This window comes from Stenella coeruleoalba, assembly GCF_951394435.1.
Source record: "Stenella coeruleoalba genome assembly, chromosome: 10".
Lineage (NCBI taxonomy): Eukaryota > Metazoa > Chordata > Mammalia > Artiodactyla > Delphinidae > Stenella > Stenella coeruleoalba.
The window spans coordinates 68,778,567-68,796,663 of NC_137156.1; the positions used below are offsets into that span (position 1 = coordinate 68,778,567).

Below are 18,097 nucleotides of genomic sequence, written 5' to 3' on the forward strand. Positions count from 1 at the left end.
GGCCTGGGGGTCCCTGGTGATCCAACAGCCAGTTCAGGTGGGGACACTGAGATCCTAGGAACGATCTGTATCTGGCTGTCTGATACCACCTCCCCCGCAACCGGATGGTGGAATGGAGGAGGGACAAGGGGACAGGAGAAGTGGGAAGCTCCGGAGGATGCCCCTCCCCATCCTGGAGAGGGAAGGAGATGCCTGTGGTCACTGGTCTTTGTGTCGTCTCCCCCTTCTAGTGTCTCCCTACACCCTGCAGGCCAGCCCCAGGTTCCCATCCTACTCTGCTGTGACCTTGGGTGAGGCCCTCTCCCCTCTTGCCACCTCAGTTTGCCAACCTGGAGTGTGGGAGCAGGTTGCCGAGGAGGCTGCCAGCTCCAGCTGCCGCCCTGGGTTTTTGAACACCCCCAGGCCTTCGCCACTAACTGTGGCCCCACCTCTCTGATAATGAGGAACTCCCTCTCTTGAACAAACTTATTTTTGCTGACCGGTCAGAGTTTCTTTTTCTTTTTCTTTTTTTTTTAATTTTTTAAAACTGAAGTATAGTTGATTTATAGTGTTGTGCCAATCTCTGCTGTACAGCAAAGTGACTCAGTTATATACATATAGACATTCTTTCTTTAAATATTCTTTTCCATTGTTTTATCACAGAATGTATATTTTTTAAAATATTTATTTATTTGGCTGCATTGGGTCTTAGTTGCAGCATGCGGGATCTTCATTGCGACATGTGGGCTTCTCTAGTTGCTATCACAGAATATTGAATATAGTTTCCTGTGCCATACAGTAGGACCTTGTTGTTTATCCATCCTATGTATAATAGTTTACATCTGCTTATCCCAAACTCCCTAGTCCTTCCCTCCCCATCTTCCCCTTGGCAACCACAAGTCTGTTCTCTATGTCTGTGAGTCTGTTTCTGTTTTGTAGATAGGTTCATTTGTGCCTTATTTTATTTTATTATAACACTAATTTATTTATTTACTTATTTATAGGCTATGTCAGGTCTTAGTTGCAGCGCGTGGGCTCTTTGTTGCGGTGCATAGGCTCTCTAGTTGTGGCACGTGGGCTTAGTTGCCCCGCAGCATGTGGCATCTTAGTTTCCCGACTAGGGATCGAACTGGCATCCCCTGAATTGCAAAACGGATTCTCAACCAGTGGACCACCAGGGAAGTCCCTGTGCCCTATTTCAGAGTTCACATATAAGTGATATCATATGGTATTTGTCCTTCTCTTTCTGACTTACTTCACTTAGTATGATAATCTCTAGTTCCATCCATGTTGCTGCAAATGGCATTATTTCATTTTTTTTATGGCTGAGTAGTATTCCATTGTGTATATGTACCACATCTTATCTGTCCGTTCATCTGTTGATGGACATTTAGGTTGTTTCCATGTTTTGCCTATTGTGAATAGTGCTGCTGTGACTGTTGGAATTTCTTACACACTTCCTCCCAGAGGTCTGGCAAAGGCAAAGCTCTTGCCAAGAATGGAGGTATTTGGGGTAGGGTAACAGTCCTGGTGTACCTCAGACCATTCTGTACAGGAGGCCCAGGTTCAGGGCTGGGCAAGATTTGTGTTCTCCAATATGCAGATGGAAAAACTAAGGCCTGGCAAGAAAAGAGACTTGCCCAGTGAGTCAGCTGCAGAACCCAGGCCTCCTGCCCTGTTCATAGACCTTTTTAGAGGTGGGGAAAAAGTCAGAATGGCAGTCTGGTCCCCAGACTCAGCAAACTCAGGCTCCCAGGAAGGGTGGGATGGGGGTACCTAGTGGGTCACAAGGCTGAGATGATGAGGCCACCCACCCTGCAAAAAGATCATTCCACCGATGCTCAATGAGCTGCTTGGGGCCAAGGGGAAATCAGAGGCGCTCAGAGCCTAATTACAATAAGCAGCTTTCTGCAGCTCCTCAGGCCCCACAGAAATGTCTTGTGCAAGATATCACTGTCTTGGGGCTTGTCATCTGGAGCTTTGGCCCAGGCATTTAGGGACCGGTGGGAACTCCTCCTGGCTGCCACTCCCGGTGAGCAGACCTTAGCATCCTGGACCTTGTTCACTGGCGTGGTCTGGAATTGCAGGTCAGAGGGAGGAGGTAGGCTGGGGAAGAGGGTGTAAAGTGTGATCATGTGCAGCTGGGCAGATGTTGGTGGCCACCATCTTCAGGGTGATGGCCTGGTGTGATTGCTCTGTCTCCTCAGCATTTCCTATGGTTTCTTGCAGGAGTGATGGAGCTGGCAGGACTGTTGGGAAAAGCAGCACCCCTGGTCCCTACCACACAAGCTCATCTTTCAGTTGGGGGGATGCAGCAGTGACCATTGCATGATTGCCTGCTGAGTGGTACTGACTATGGTCCCCTGAGGAGAATGTGAGCATATTCTGTGGATTGAGGCAATCAGGGAGGGCTTCCTGAGGAGGTGTAGCTTGAGATGAGATGGAAAGTGGTAGATAAACCAAAAGAGGGAGGAGATTCTGTCTGCGAAGCTCCACATGGATGTAGGTGGGAGTGGGATTGGACTGGGGGCTGAGCATTCATGGGTGACTGGTCCTCAATCCTTCAACCCCCCAGGAACTCCTTTCCACTCTTCCTCCCTGAGCTCTGGGCTTTCAAGGTATTGTCTGTCAAGCTGACCGCGTGGATGAAAGGAGAATTAATTTGTCTCCATTTTTATTCATCAGAGAAAATGCTGTCAGAGCTGCTGAGGCCAGCTGGCCAATGGCAGAGAAGGGGAGGATCAGGGGAGGCCTGGGGAGAAGGCGTGCCTCAGACCTTGCCCGGCTCTCTCTGATACCCTCCATGCCTGTGACTTGGTTTCTCTAGGCAGCAGCTCAGAGCTCCTGGCCTAGCAAACCAGAGAGAGATCCTGGGGTTCAAGAGGCCAACTGGGGGCAGGTGGAGAGCGGGTAGCTCCAGCCACCCTGTCTGAATGCCTGTCGCCCTCCATTCTGGCTTGTCGGCCACGTGAAGGGCCCATTCTGCTGCATGTTCACACAAGGCTTTCATCTCTGCAGCTAGTAAAGCATTCCTCCGGGCCTCAGTGCTGCCAGCAGGAAGGCACAGGGGAGAGGGGAGCCCAGGCCTGCCATGCCCCTCAGACCCCTGGTCCAAAGGCATGGGCCTGGGCCAGGGTGCCCTAAGCAGCCTGTCTGCCCAAGTCGTCCCCCACCCCACCCCCCACCCCGCCGCCAACTCTTTCAGGAAGCCAGTTTCTCCCCATTTCAACAAGAGCAAGACTGGCCTCCCAGCTCATATAGGGCAAAAGACTGCCCTCCCACCACAGGAGGGGTAGGAGCCCAGGGTGAGGTCATGGCTCAGCCCCCTTGTTCCTCTCCCAGGGAACAGGTAGGCATGGTGACTTCTAGGGCAGGGCAGGAAGATCAAAGCCTGCATGCCCTGCCATTGCAGAAGATGGCATTTGAAAGTAGGCACTTGAGACTCAGGAGAGTGGGGACTGACCCACAGTCCCCTGCTGAGGAAGGAGGCAGTCACATCCACTGTCACACCTGTAGAGGGGCAAGGTGGAGCTGGCAGGGCTGCTGGGGAAAGCAGCACCCACTGGTCCCTGCCACTCAAGCCCACCTCCAGTTGAGGGACACAGCAGTAACCATTGCGAAGTAGAGGATGAGTGACTCTGTAAGCTAGATCTCCTGAGAGTGGACCCTTTCCACAGTGGCCTGTCCATCTGTCCAGAAGCCATGGTGCCTGTGATGTCACCAACCCGCTGTGTTGCTTGGCAACTTTCCAGGATTAGTGCTCTGCCCCTGTCATCCCTGACGTCCCGCCATGGGCTGACGTTGCCTTGGCAACTGGATGGGTACTGCAGCTGTTTGGACAGCTGTACCCAGTGTGGGAAGTGGCAGGCAAAAGAGGGGAAGCAGGTGCCTCTCCACAGGCTGATTGGGGTACACAGCCTATCTCCAGACCTATAGAGGAGCCAAGCTGCCCAAAACAGGGCTTTGGGGGTCTCTATCCCCTCGAAGAGCTGTGGCCATTCTTGCCTTCAATCCCCCTCATACTCTTTCCTTCCTTCTGCTATGGTCACCAAGTACCTATTGTGTGAATGCCAACAAGAAAAGCAAAGTAAACTATGGTTCAGGCTCAGGAAAGGTTTTATCAGCATTGGGTCTTGAAGGATGAATAGGAGTTGGCCAGGAGTGGGAGTTGGTGGAGAGAGATGTTCTGGACAGAGGAAGCAGAAGTCAGTGCAAAGGCTGAATCATTATCTCTAGTCACAGCTTATACCCTGCCTCTGGTTTCTTTGTGGCCTGGTCTCTCTGGCTCTCTCCCACTTAGTAGACATTTTATGGTAGGGACAGCGTCCAGTTCAAATCTGGACACTTAGTCCCCAGCACAGGGCTGGCACCAAGTCAGCATTACTAAAATGTCAAATAAAATCGGGCATTTGCATAATGAGCATCAGGTCCTACCACCTCCCCCAACACTAACCTGTGTTACCAAGCCTCATTTTCCCCATCTATGAAATGAGGCCAATTTTGAGAAGGCTCTGGGCAGGGATTCTCAGGTTAAGGTGGAGTGATTTTTACATTTTCTTTGGTTTGTAACCCACCTCTTTTCCTTATAGAAAAATGGAAAGACTGGTGGGTAGAGTGGGCATCTGTATACCTTCAGATCCCCTAATTATCAGTATTGGACCACTTTTGCTTTATCTCCTTTCTATATATAGTTATCTATGTATAAATTTTGCTGAACCATGTGAAAGGAAGTCCCAGCAGCAGACATCCTGACATTGGTCCTTAAATTCCTTACTGCACATCAGCTAAAACAAGGACAGTCTTCTGTATAACCACAGTAACATTATCACATCTGAGAAAATTAACAGTAATATCCAGGGCAGGAAGGAGTATCTAAGCCTGAACTCATGCCAGGTCTTGGAGCAGATGGGCACCTGGCGGGGGCGGGGGAGGTTCATCCACTGCCCACCCGGCGGAGGCCTGAGGTGGAGTTGCAGCCCGGCTATGTATGTATGTGTGTGTGTTTAAGCTGAGCCTCCGGGGGAACAGAAACGACCCTTTCCGGTAAATTTCCCCAAGTTTTCTTCCCACGTTGTTTACATAGCTTTGTTTTTTTTAAAACAGGATTCAATCAGAGTTGTCGCACTTTGAAAACAGCATTTGGCTGCTTTGTCTCTTTCTCTAGAAAACTCTGGGAGGGGAGATGGATAATGGAGCCTGGATTTGAAAGCCTAGACGGCTGACACTTTCCCGCTGGCCTCCAACCCACCGCTCGGAGGTGGCCCAGCCCTGGGTGGGGCAAGCCGCGTGGGTGAGTAGGGGCGGGAGGAGCCAAGTCAGGAGTATGTAGGGAGGCTAGTGCAGACCTGCGGAGGTTCACTGGCGGAAGCTCCCGCCAGCCTTGCCGGATGGTCCCGCCCCCTAGCAACGGGCCCAGCGTCCCTCCCTAGAAACGGGCAGCCGGACCCCACAACGTGTGCGGTGGAGCCGGTAGGTCGGTGGGCCCAAGGGATGGCGGGGCAAGCGCCTGCAGGGGGACCTCCATAAGTCTCAGAGGGCAAATGCACAGAAAGGAGGACGTCCTCCCGGCCCCGGGTCCACATCCCTGTCCGCGAGCCCCCGTGCCGTTTCTCTGCCTTGGCCTGTGGGAAGGGAGTGGGGTGCACTTTTAAACAACCTTGCAGATAAGTCCCATACTGACCACACCCCATGCTGAGAGTGTAGCCCTCTCCCTGTCCTTTCCCATGCAGGGAAAAAGCCAGGATTCTGGTCCTCATCAGCCACCAGTGCCTCCCCTGAGCCCGACCATGTCCAATCTTCTTAGTCCTCAGGGTCCCCATCTGTAAATTGGCAGAGTACTGCTGCATCTGTCTCACAGGGCTTACAGAGATCAACTTCCTTCCTTTACTTACCCCATTCATTCATTCTCACAATCATTCACCACTTTCTAGGCACCTACCATGTGCCAAGCCCATGCCAGTCCCGTGCTAGGTGTCGAGGTTCCAGAGATCAGTGTTACTTGAAAATTGCTGCATTTGAGCACGAACGGAATATGTGAAACAGATAAGGGTGCAGGATCCTTGTTGAATCAGGGGTGGGTGGCTCAGAAGCCCTTCTGCTTAGGCACTCACCTTGCAGAACCTCAGGGCTCCTTGGCACACAGTTTGAGAACCACTGTTGTGGTGCTAAGGACCGATCTTTGGGTCAGCCAGAGGTGGACACCTCAGTTTCTATTCTGGTTCTGCCACTTCTTGGCTATGTGTCTTTTCCAAGTTTCTTGACGTCTCTGGATCTTAGTTTCGTTGTTTGTGGATTGGTGATTCTAGTAGTACCTGTAGTGAGGATCAAATACCCTTGTTCATCTGTGTCCATCCAGCCCAGTGCCTCGTGGGTGGTCAGGTCACATGGGGTTGAATGTCAGTGAATCCAACCTGAAGCGTCCTCTGATGCAAACCAAAATGGCTACCAGGTGATCTAACTGGGTCACGGTGTACGATCTTCTTTATGTGTTCTTGGATTCAGTTTGCTAATATTTTGTTGAGAATTTTTGCATCTATATTCATCAGAAATTACCTGTAATTTTCTTTTTTTGGTGGTGTCTTTGTCTGGTTTTGGTATCAGGGTGATGGTGGCTTCATAGAATGTCTTTTGGGAGTGTTCCCTCCTCTTTTGGAAGAGTTTGAGAAGAATCAGTATAAGTTCTTCTTTGTATGTTTGGTGGAATTCGCCTGTGAAGCCATCTGGTCCTGGACTTTTGTTTGTAGGAAGTTTTTTTGTTTTTTGTTTTTAGTTACAGATTCTATTTCATTTCTAATGATCAGTCTGTTCAAATTATCTATTTCTTTTCAATTCAGTTTTGGTGGTCTGTATGTTTCTAGAAAATTGTCCATTTCTTCTAGGTTGCCAAATTTGTTAGCATATAATTATTCATAGTATTCTCTTATGGTTTTTTGTATTTCTGCGGTATCAGTTGATATTTTTCTTTTTCATTTCTTATTTTGTTTATTTGGGTTCTCTCTTTTTTCTTCTTGGTAAGCCTGGCCAGAGGTTTGTCTCTTTTGTTTACCCTTTCAAAGAACCAGCTCTTGGTTTTATTGATTTCTTCCTATATTTTTAAAATCTGTTTTATTTATTTTCTCCCTATCTTTAATATTTCTTTCCTTCTGCTGACTTGAGGTTTTGTTTGTTCGTCTTTTACTAATTCTTGTAGGTGGTAGATTAGGCTGTTTATTTGAGATTATTCTTGTTTTTTGAGGAAGGCCTGTATCTCTATGAACTTCCCTCTAAGAACTGCTTTTGCTGCATCCCATAGATTTAGTATGGCTGTGTTTTCATTTTCGTTTGTCTCAAGGGTTTTTTTTTTTTTTTTGCGGTACGCGGGCCTCTCACTGTTGTAGCTGCTCCCGCTGCGGAGCACAGGCTCCAGACGCGCAGGCTCAGTGGCGATGGCTCACGGGCCCAGCCGCTCCGCGGCATGTGGGATCTTCCTGGACCGGGGCACGAACCCGTGTCACCTGCATCGGCAGGCAGACTCTCAACCACTGCGCCACCAGGGAAGCCCGTCCCATTGTCTTTTTTAGTAACATGTTGTTTAGTCTTCATGTAATCATTTTTCCTCATTTCTTTTCCTATGATTGATTTCTAATTTCATGCCCTTGTGATCAAAGAAGATGCTTGAAATACTTTCTATACTCTTAAATTTGTTGAGGTTAGTTTTGTGCCCTAGTATGTGGTCAGTCCTAGAGAATGTTCCATGTGCACTTGAAAAGAATGTGTATTTTTTTTTTTTATGTAATGTCCTGAAAATATCAAGTCTAACTGTTCTATTGTATCATTTAGGATCTCTGTTGCCTTTTTTAAAAAAAATTATTTATTTTTTATATTTTTTGCTGCGTTGGGTCTTCGTTGCTGTGCACGGGCTTTCTCTAGTTGCAGTGAGCAGGGGCTACTCTTTGTTGTGGTGCATGGACTTCTCATTGCAGTGGCTTCTCTTGTTGCAGAGCATGGGCTCTAGCTGCATGGGCTTCAGTAGTTGCAGTGTGCAGACTCAGTAGTTGTGGCAGGCAGGACTTAGAGTACGTGGACTTCAGTAGTTGTGGCACATGGACTCAGTAGTTGTGGTGTGCAGGCTTCAGTAGTTGTGTCACATGGGCTCAGTAGTTGTGTCTTGCAGGCTCTAGAGTGCAGGCTCAGTAGTTGTGGCTCATGGGCTTAGTTGCTCCGTGGCATGTGGGATCTTCACAGACCAGGGATCGAACCCATGTCCCCTGCATTGGAAGGTGGATTCTTAACCATTGCAACACCAGGGAAGTCCTTTCAAATACACTTTCAATCTCCTTTCTTTTCCTTCTGGAATCCCTATTATGCGTAGCTTGGCACACTTTATATTATCTTATATATGTTTTTCATTGGCTTTGTGTCTACTGTTTTTCTTGAGACTTTTTTTTTTTAGTTATCTATTTTATACATATTGGTATATATACGTCAATCCCAATCTCCCAATTCATCCCATTCATTTCCATTATTCTATCTTCCAGATCACTTATTCTTTCTTCTGCATTATTTATTCTGCTATTCATTGCCTTTAGGTCAGCTTTTGTCTTGGCAAATGAATTCTCTAATTTTTCTTGGCTCCTCCTTATAGTTTCTAGTTTTCTAGTCCCTTTTTTACAGTAATCTGCATTTCTGTTGATAGCCTTTCTTAATTCCTTCAGTATTTTCATTACCTCCTTTTTAAACTCGGTGTCTATAAGACTGAAGAGGTCTGTTTCATTGTTTATTCCTTCAGGGGAATTCTCTTGGTCTTTTAACTGGTGGTGGTTCCTCTGCTTCTTCATTTTGCTTATATTTCCCTTACTCTGTGTGTTTAGGAGAAACAATTATCTGCTATAGTCTTGGAGGGCTATTTATGTATGGGAGCGTCCCTGATAGCTTGTGTGGGTTTAATATTTTTTTGGCATGAAGGTTGTTTTTGGTTTGGATGCTTGCCGTCTCTTTCCTCAGGGTGTGCTGGTCGTTATCCCCTTGATAGGGGGTATGCAGATGCCCAGCCCCCGTGCACGCTCCCAGAAGGGTGGGGACAGAGGTTGGCTCCCAGTGGCAGGACCCTCATTGGTGGTGGCCGCGGCAGGCCATGTGCTCCCTGGAAGGAGGACCCTCCACCTAACCCTGGAGTTCGTGTAGGCGGTGCCCTGCCACCACATAGTGAGCCTGGGAGAAAGAAGCTCCTATGGCGGCCCGCCCCGTCTCCTCACGGGGGCAGCCCGCAGCCTTGCCTCTCCGTCGGGCCCAGGCTTCGTCCCCGGACTCCCTCGGTTGTGGCAACCACACCCTGGCCCCCTCAGGCTTTCCTGACACAGCCAATCCCAGTCCTCTCCCTGGTCTGACCTCCAAAGCACAAGCCTCAGCACCCAGCCCCCGCTCCGGCCCGCCTCAGTGGATGAGCATCTCAGGCTGGGGAGTGCCAGGTGATGGCCCTGACCGTCTATGCAGATCTCTCTCCGCTTTGTCCTCCAAAAACCCGTTGCTTGCTGCGTTCTCCCCCAAAGCTCCCCCTCTGTCCAGGCTGATCTCCTCACCAGTGAGGGGACTTCCCAGAGTGTGGAAACCTTTCCTTTTTCACAGCTCCCTCCCAGGGGTGCAGGTCCTGTCCTGTTTCCTTTCTCTCATTTTTTCTTTTTTCTTTTGTCCTTCCCAGTTATGTGGAGATTTTCTTGCTCTTTTGGAAGTCTGAGGTCTGCCAGCATTCAGTAGATATTCTGTGAGGAACATTCCACATGTAGATATATTTTTGATGCATTTGTGGGAGAAGGTGAGCTCTACATCCTACTGCTCTGCCATCTTGATCTGATCTCCCTGACTTAACTTTTTTATTTTTGCACCAGCATTACACACAAACCTCTTCTTCCTCATACCCTTTTCTAGTTTCTTATAGTGCTCCCCTGACCAAGGGTTTCCCCTGGTGGTGCATTTTGAGGTGGCCAAAAGCAGCAGTGGCTTGGCAAGGGCTTGCTTGCTGCACAATAAAAACTCGGCAAACCCTCATCCTTGGGATGTGCATGCAATCCAGTGGTGCATCTGTTTTTCCCTGTGGGGAGACAAGAGGGTGTCAGTTTCATTAGCTGAGTTGATCCTGAGAGCCAGGGTGTGGATGAATAGTTCCTTTGCTGGCAGAGGTATCTGTGGGCCAACAGAAGGTCAGGGTCCCTCTCGGGAGGTGATTTAGTCCTCTGGCTCCTGGGGTAAGGTAAGGGAGATGGGCATGGGCAGATGGGCATGGGGGATGCAGGGCATGGCTTCAGGAGTTGTGTCACATGGATTCAGTAGTTGTGTCTTGCAGGCTCTAGAGTGCAGGCTCAGTAGTTGTGGCTCATGGGCTTAGTTGCTCCGTGGCATGTGGGATCTTCACAGACCAGGGATCGAACCCATGTCCCCTGCATTGGAAGGTGGATTCTTAACTGTTGCAACACCAGGGAAGTTCCTTCAAATACATTTTCAATCTCCTTTCTCTTTCTTCTCCTTCTGGAATCCCCAGCCCCACACTGGGAAGAGTCAGGGCAGGGCTTCCCTGGTGGCGCAGTGGTTGAGAGTCCGCCTGCCGATGCAGGGGACACGGGTTCGTGCCCCGGTCCGGGAAGATCCCACATGCTGCGGAGCGGCTGGGCCCGTGAGCCATGGCCGTTGAGCCTGCGCGTCCGGAGCCTGCACTTCTGGAGCCTGTGCTCCGCAACGGGAGAAGCCACAACAGTGAGAGGCCCGTGTACCACAAAAAAAAAAAAAAAAAGAGTCAGGGCAGTCCGGCAGGACTGGGTGGGGTGGGGCTGGGGTTGGGGGAATGGGGGTAAGGGGCACTGAGGCTGCAACTGGATGAAAGTTATTTTGGAGAAAACCAAACAGAGCTCTTCACTGAGTGAGTGAACTCTGGGCCTCCCTCTTTATCTCCCCTTGTGAGAAGCCAGGCCTTACTCTGTAACACAGGGGAGAAGGGTGGGAAAGTACAGAAGGATGCACGGGGTTGGGGGCATCTATAGAGTGTTCAACCTCTGACTCTGGGGTCTCATTTCTCACATAGCTTCTAGGGAAGGCCCTGCTGTCTCCTGGCAGGACCTTCCTGGCACTCTGTGTCTGTTCATATTAGAAGAGTACTCCCTCCCTCCGTTATCCATGCCTGGGGGCTGGGGCTTGTTGTGGGGTGGCAGACTAGGCATCCCTGTATCCTGGTGGCCCTGGGGGATGAGCAGAGGTTGGCAAGGGCCCAGTGACACCAGTATCTTCTAGGAGCTCTGGCTGGGACATCACCCTGAGAAGCAGCATGGAGCAGCAGCCTAACAGAGAAGGCCACAGCCCAGGAAGGACCCCTCAGGGCCCAGAGTGCAGCAGTACTCCTGTGGGCCAAGAGTGTAGTCTGAGAGACCTGGAGCATAACCTGGGGAGCATTCTTCAGGGACCAGATTCTGGGTCGGAGAAGCTTCCTCCAAGCCCTGACCCCAAGACCCCACCTTTGCACCTGACTGCAGCCCCATCCACGTCCTCAGACTTGGGGCAGCCCCGGAAGTTGCCCCTGACGGGCACTGATAAGAAGTACCCGCTGATGAAGCAGCGTGGGTTCTACTCTGACATCCTCAGCCCTGGAAGCTTGGATAAACTTGGGGTGAGTGTGGCAGCCATACCCTACCAAGCCTGAGCCTTCCTTGTGGGTTCTTTTTGCCCTTTCTTCCTTTTATCCATCCATCCATCCACCAATCTGTCTAGCAATTTTCCACCCACTCACCCATCTGCCCATCCTTCTGCCCATCCATCTTTGTCCATTCATTCAAAAATTCATTACTGAGCACCTGCTATGTGACAGGCCCTGGGCTAAGCCCCAGTGACAATACACCAGGATTGTCATCCATATGCCTATTGTCATGGGGCAATGGCTTTGGTGGGGAAATACTCCCTCCCCCGGCCCCAGCTCTGGTTGGGGAGGGGGTCCTGGGACAAGGTGGTGTACTGCTGAGATTTACAAGATAGGTATGAATTTGCTGGGTAAGATAGGGGCTGGGGGGAGTGTTCCAGGCAGGGGGAACAGAAGATACAGAGCCTTGAGATCCCTGACAGAGGCCATGGCCCACATGGAGGAGGAGAGTAGAAATAAGAGGAGAGAGATGGAGGGCAGGGGAAGACGGAGAAGGGATATAACTAGGGGAGAGTTCAAAGAGCCCTGTGCGTCCTGGACAGCCTTAGGATGGTTTTAGGCAGGGGAGGGGCCAATAGAGATAGGGCAATGACCCATTGATACCCACTGTGCCAGAGGTCCCAGAGTGCCCTTGGCAGTGGAGGAATACACAGAGGCACCTGCAGACCTTACAGTACCTCTGTCTTGTGGCTCAGCCCCTGGACACACACCAAGAGTGTTCTCAGAGTGAGGAGGGGGACTGTGCACGACCAGAATGGGGTTGGGCCAGGGGTGTCCCAGGTGGCCACAGCTTGTCACCTACTGTGGCCTCTGAATGAGGAATTGTGCAAATTCCTCTTCACTGATTCTTCCTCATCCCTGTCCCTGTGCACCCCTGGGATGCTCTCTGGTGGGCATGGGGGAGACACCTGGCCTTGGGGGCCCTACCAGATCCTGCCTGTCCTTGGGATGTTTACGCTCCCTCAGGGCTATGGGGTTTGGTTTCAGGAGGTGTGTCGTGGCCCCTGCACGAACCAGGACCTCCTGCGGCAGGCCAACCTTGACAAGTTCACCCCAAGAGGTCAGTGCCCAGGGGGCTGGGTGGGAGGGTGCCTTTAGAAGCAGGGCCTCTGGCCTTAGGGAGATTGTCTCCTCTTGGCTGAGGGTTTCAATCTCCTCAACTGTGAAATGGGGATAACAAGAAACAAGGTGCTTTGCAGGGCCCCAGCTCATGGTGAGTGCTCGGTGAAGCACAGCTGCTTAATTGTGACTCTCGGCAGAGCTGTGTGTGACAAGGGCACTGTGGTGTGGTGGGGCTGCTGAGGGCCAGGTCCCCAGTTCCCTCTGCCTGGCTGGGGACAGTAGGACATTGACATGTGTGTTTTCTGGTACGTGGAACGTGGGCTTGGAGGAGGTCAGGACTGTTGTTACCTGGCTCGGGCTGCAGCACCTAGAACAGGGCTTGGAGCAGGAAGGTACCCAGGATTTCATTGCCAAAGAGGGGAAGGAAGACGCTCCTCTCAGGCTCCATGGTGAGTCTTGTAAGGTGTGGGGCAGGTCTGCATGGCACAGACCAGTCCCCAGTGGCAGAGGGGAGGAGAGGGTGGCTCCAAGAAAGGCAGCGAACTGGTTGGGGCCCTGAGAGGCAGTGAGACCTTGGGGGCCCTCCTGGCTGGCCAGTGGACAGGACGCCCTTTCGATCAGGTCCAGAAGCTCCATGGTCCCAGCTGTCTGCCTTTCCACTCTACCCCCAGGAGAGGCCTGGCTCTGTGCTGGCACTGTCCAGATTTGTCTTCTTGAGACCCACAGTCCTCCTGGGGGCCTGTGAATCCCCAAAAGTGGCACAGGAAACATCACATGTACATGCCTCTGTGCAGTGACCTGAGGATCCAGCCTATTGTGGTCAGCAGTTTCACAAGTATCTGTGGCCCAGAAAATGGTTACAAACCACAGATCAAGGGCTGCGGGGGAGCTGGGAATGGGGCTCCTGCTATCCATGGCAGGGGCGGGGGGCAGGGCTGGTCAGCAGCTCTGTGGCCCCACCCAAGTGAGGAAGAACAGCCCGGCAGGGTCACAGGGTGGCGGCAGTCAGGACTCATGGCCGTCAGAGCTCTTGGCAGAAGGCTACGTGAAGGCCTGGGAAGCCTGCCTAGGGCTCCTGGACCAGCAGGGGCGGGGGCCAGGCTTTGCTGTCCTCACCCTGGCTCCTTCTTGGCTCCTGAGACGCAGGGCCAGGCCCAGGAATTCATGATCCTGGGTGTGGAATGTGTTATGGATCCATAGGCTCAAGAGCAGATGATTAGGGATCTGAAAACTGCCCCTGGGCCAGACCGTTCTGGTAGCGTGGGGTTCCCCGAGCACCTGACAGCTCTGGTAAGAGAGCCGACTTAGCGGCAGGTGGATGGCCTCTGCTCAGCCTCTGGAAGCTTCTGTAGAGCCCCAGTGGGTACCCCCAAGGTAGACCCTCCTCTGGTGTGACTGCATCTTGACCCCAGAGACGTGAGGCCCAAGGAGGGGGTTACTAGGGCCTCCCAGGGGAGTTGTTCGGAGCCATCACTGAGCTGTCCAGAGCCCACCCAGGCCCTGGGAAAGGTGGCTCATCCCCGAAGCACTTTCCTGCACTCCCGTCCCCACCACTATGGTCTTGGCTTGTCTGAGACTTTCCTTCCCATTTAACATCCTGAGTCCCAGGAAACTGGAATGTCACCCTATCAATGGGCCTCTCTTCACCAGTTCCCTTGCCCTCAGACCTGGAATGGAAGCCTGTCTAAGGAGGTGTGGCCATTTTGTGACTTGAGGGTCCCCTGGGGGTGGGGTGGTGGTGCCACCCACTCCTACAGTATCCAGGATGTCTTGAGTCTGGAAACAGTCCCAGTGAGTGAATGGCATTCAGACCCCGAGATGCTTGGGAGGGCCTCTGGGGTAGGGATGGCAGGAACCCATCCCAGACATGCAGGGAGCTACCACTTCACCTTCCTATCCAGCTGTAATCCTCACTGGTAGTTTGATTCAGCATCTGGCTTGAGCAAAAGCCGCTGGCACCGGGGCTGTGGGCAGAAAGGAGGGGAATGGTCGAGCATGCTGGCTCTGGGCAGGGCGAGCAGGACCAAAACAGACCTTCTGGCGGCCCTTGTCCTCCAGGCTCGTGACCCCTTGGGAGCCCGGTGCACATCTGGCTTCTCACTGCCACAGGCCAGCTCTGAGCTTCCCATGCCCCAAAGCTGCATGCCTGGTACCTGCCTAGCACTGTGTTTTGGGGGTGTTGGGCCCCAGCCTGAGCCCCTGCAGCTCCTGCCCCTGCCCCTGCCCACAGTCAGAACCTTTGAGGTTCCTGAGGACTTCGAGGAGCGCCTGGAGCATCAGCACATCGGGTGTACCACCAAGCTGCTCACCCAGACTGACTTCCCGCTGCAGGCCTACGAGCCCAAGGTGCAGGTGCCCTACCTGGTGCTGCCGGGCCAGTGCCCCCGCAAGATTGAGATTGAGAGGTAGGTATGGTTGCGTGAGCAGTGGGAGGGCCTGCCCTCTGGGAGGTGGCATCCACCCACCTCAAAGAGTGAGGGATAGTAGACAACTAGGTGATCATCCTCATGGCAGAGGTTACTAAGATGGGTCTGTGTGCAAGTGTTCAAATCTTCTAGCCCTTTGGTTTCTTAATAGGAACGAGTTACTTTCCTTGCTGTGGAATCAGGGAGGGTGGCATTTAAGTCAACGTGGTGAAACTGACAGGCAGGATGCAAGGGCAGTTGGAGCCCAGGACACCAGCCCCAGCCACCATTCCACTTCCTGATAAGTCCCAGAAGGGCAGAGGGCCCTGGAGGGGGTCACTGGGCCACACCCCTACTGCCTTAACTCCCTGGGCCCTTGCTGACCCCCATGGAGACACCTCACATGCGCCGAGCTGTCGTGAGATTTCCTTGTCTCCCTCGGCCAGGAGGAAGCGGCTGTACCTGAGCCTGGACATTGAGCAGCTGCTGGCCAGCGAGGGCATTGACTCCGACAAGCTCATGCCCAGGCACCCAGACCCCCACCACCCCCAGACCATTGAGCAGGGTCATGACCCGCTGTTCCCCATCTATCTCCCACTGAAGGTGAGTCCAGCTTCCACAGAGGGCCAGTGGTCAGGAGATGGGGGTGAAGGACTCCAGCGGAGGGATCAGACTCAAAAGGGGATCCCATGGCAATCACAAGCACTCACTTGTCAGACAGGACAACTGCATAGTCAGGGTGCTACCCCCACTCCTGGGGTTTCAGGCATCCTAGGCTGGGGCAGGAGGGGCCCCAGGACCCCTGGGACGCTGATTCCCTGCTTCTTCCCTGGGAGCCTGGGAACCCTGTGTACATGAGCTCTGTCCCCACCCCACCCACGGGCACCAAGAAGCAGCCCAGTTGGACTGTGGAGTAGTGTTCAGGCCTCCCTGACTACTGCGTCTGGTGTCACTGGGATGGGGAGACCTGTGGTGGAGGAAGGCACCATTGTAGCCCCTTTAGGGTACCAATGGGGAAACTGAGTCCAGAGGAGAAAGAGGGAGCATAGCCTGCCCTGGTTTTCACCCACTTCCCTGCCCTTCCTCTCCATGGTCCTGAGTATCTCTTGCCTGGTGGTCCCTATGGGGAGACAGAGTTGCATATCACCCTACTAAAGATGGCCTTCTGACAACCTGAACTTGCATTGTTTCTGAGTCTGGGTGGGTGCTCAGGAAAATCCAAGGGCCACCACTTCCCTTGGACCTGAGCTGGGTGATCCTGGCCAGTGGTGGGGGAGAGCCCATATCCTGCTCTGAGTCCCCAGATACCCCTCTGCCTGAACCTCAGTGTGGCTTGGTTGGACAGGGTTTCATAGAGCCAGACTCCACAGACCCCTGTGAACAGCAGAGGAGGCACTCAGGCCCCTGGGCCCCAGTCTTCAGCTTCTGCATCTGGGGAGGAGCCTACTCAGGCACCCCTACCCTCTGGCATGCCCAGCCCACTTGGGTCCACCAGGGGTGAGCCGCCTGCTCCCAGCATCTACTGTTTTCTTCCAGGTATTTGACAATGAGGAGTTTGACTGCCGGACTCCCAGTGAGTGGATCAACATGGGCTTGGAGCCAGGGTCTCAGAACAGGAAACCTGTCCCCGGAAAAGCCCTCCTGCCCATCAATGACTTCCTGGGGCACGGTGAGCAGGGCCAGCAAGGGCAGGGGGACAGGATCTTGTCTGCACCATCCTGTCCTGGCAGCCCAGCCATAGACTCCTAGACTGCCCTGGGGCCTCAACCATGGGAGGTGGGGGCCCCACCTTTTGAGGCCTCGCAGCTGGGATACAGGCCAGCGGGCTGGCCGCATAGAAGGAAATGCAGGGACCAGGGATGACATGGGTGGGTGGGCTGAGGAAGGAACAGCTGGATGGTGTCTAATGTTAAAAAAAAATGCTTTGATTTATTGGCAATGAAAAATATGCAAGCTTATTAGACATGTTCAAATGTGTATAAGGGGCACAATTCAAGCGGTTCCATCCCGTGCCCCAGAAACCGCATTGCTCCACCTATAACTGTGGCCTCTTGGCTTTCACCTCTGCGTGGACAACACACACACTGTCACACACTCACACTCACATACTTGCTTTCAAACACACACGTTCATAAGTCCACTGTCACACTCACCCACCATCCCTCACACACACACACAGCTGTACTCATATGCAAATTTTAAGCACACAAACACACATGCCTACTGTCACCCATTCACAACCGCTATCACACCCACATACACATCCTCACACTGATGTTGCACAGACTTGCCAAATCTTGCCCTTGTCTGTGTCTGCCCCTCCTTTGGCCCCAGGTCTGCCCTGGGGGCTGTGGAAGCTCTCTCCAGTTTGTTGCTGTTTGCCAGGCTGACCTTCCACGGTCACCACCCTGGCCTGCCACCATGGCTGGCATGACTACTCTCTATGTAGGCATCCTAGGAAGGTCTGGGTTATGAGATTGGAGGTGGCTGTCCCCATGTGCAGGGCGAAGGCCTCTCTGCTCCCTGCCCAGTGCATGGATATGCCGCTGTGGAGTGGGGAGTGGGCCCAGTGGGCCAGCGCCCAGGCGGGAGATAGGATTGTGAGAGCCATGCTGGTTTTCAGACTGCTCAGCCTCCAGGGGGCCCACAGCGAGTCCGTTGTGCAAGCTGTAAGTTTATGTTTCAGTTTAAAAACATGTAAATGCTAGAATCAATTTCTTTGAACTAGATAAGAAACCCAGAATGTTCCCTTTACTTTGGACTTAATTACAAAAATAATTTAACTCAATTGTTCCCAGATCTCCAATTCCTGGTGATAAAACCAGAAGGTTTGGGGCTGTATTAACCTTAAATGTACCAGGTAGTGGCTTCCCTGAAGTGCTTCTGCTTGCACTGCTTCATATGGGCCCTGGCCCTGGGTGGCAGCACTAATGGTGGAGCGTTTCTGCCAGACTCTGCTTTCTGCTAGGGGCTTCCTGTGACATCTTTTCCTTTA

At 52.4% G+C, this 18,097-nt stretch overlaps 1 protein-coding gene across 1 annotated transcript in view; it reads left to right on the forward strand.

Annotated features, from left to right (window-relative positions):
- Positions 1–5,366: 5,366 nt before the first annotated feature.
- DNAH1 (dynein axonemal heavy chain 1) overlaps positions 5,367–18,097 on the forward strand; it is a gene marked incomplete at its 5' end in the record, with an annotated part of 79,996 nt that continues 67,265 nt past the window's right edge. Inside the window, 7 exon segments of the mRNA XM_079933625.1 lie at positions 5,367–5,405; positions 5,409–5,448; positions 11,226–11,608; positions 12,623–12,695; positions 14,928–15,102; positions 15,549–15,705; positions 16,639–16,771. Of these exon segments, the coding sequence (XP_079789751.1) occupies positions 5,367–5,405; positions 5,409–5,448; positions 11,226–11,608; positions 12,623–12,695; positions 14,928–15,102; positions 15,549–15,705; positions 16,639–16,771 (1,000 nt within the window).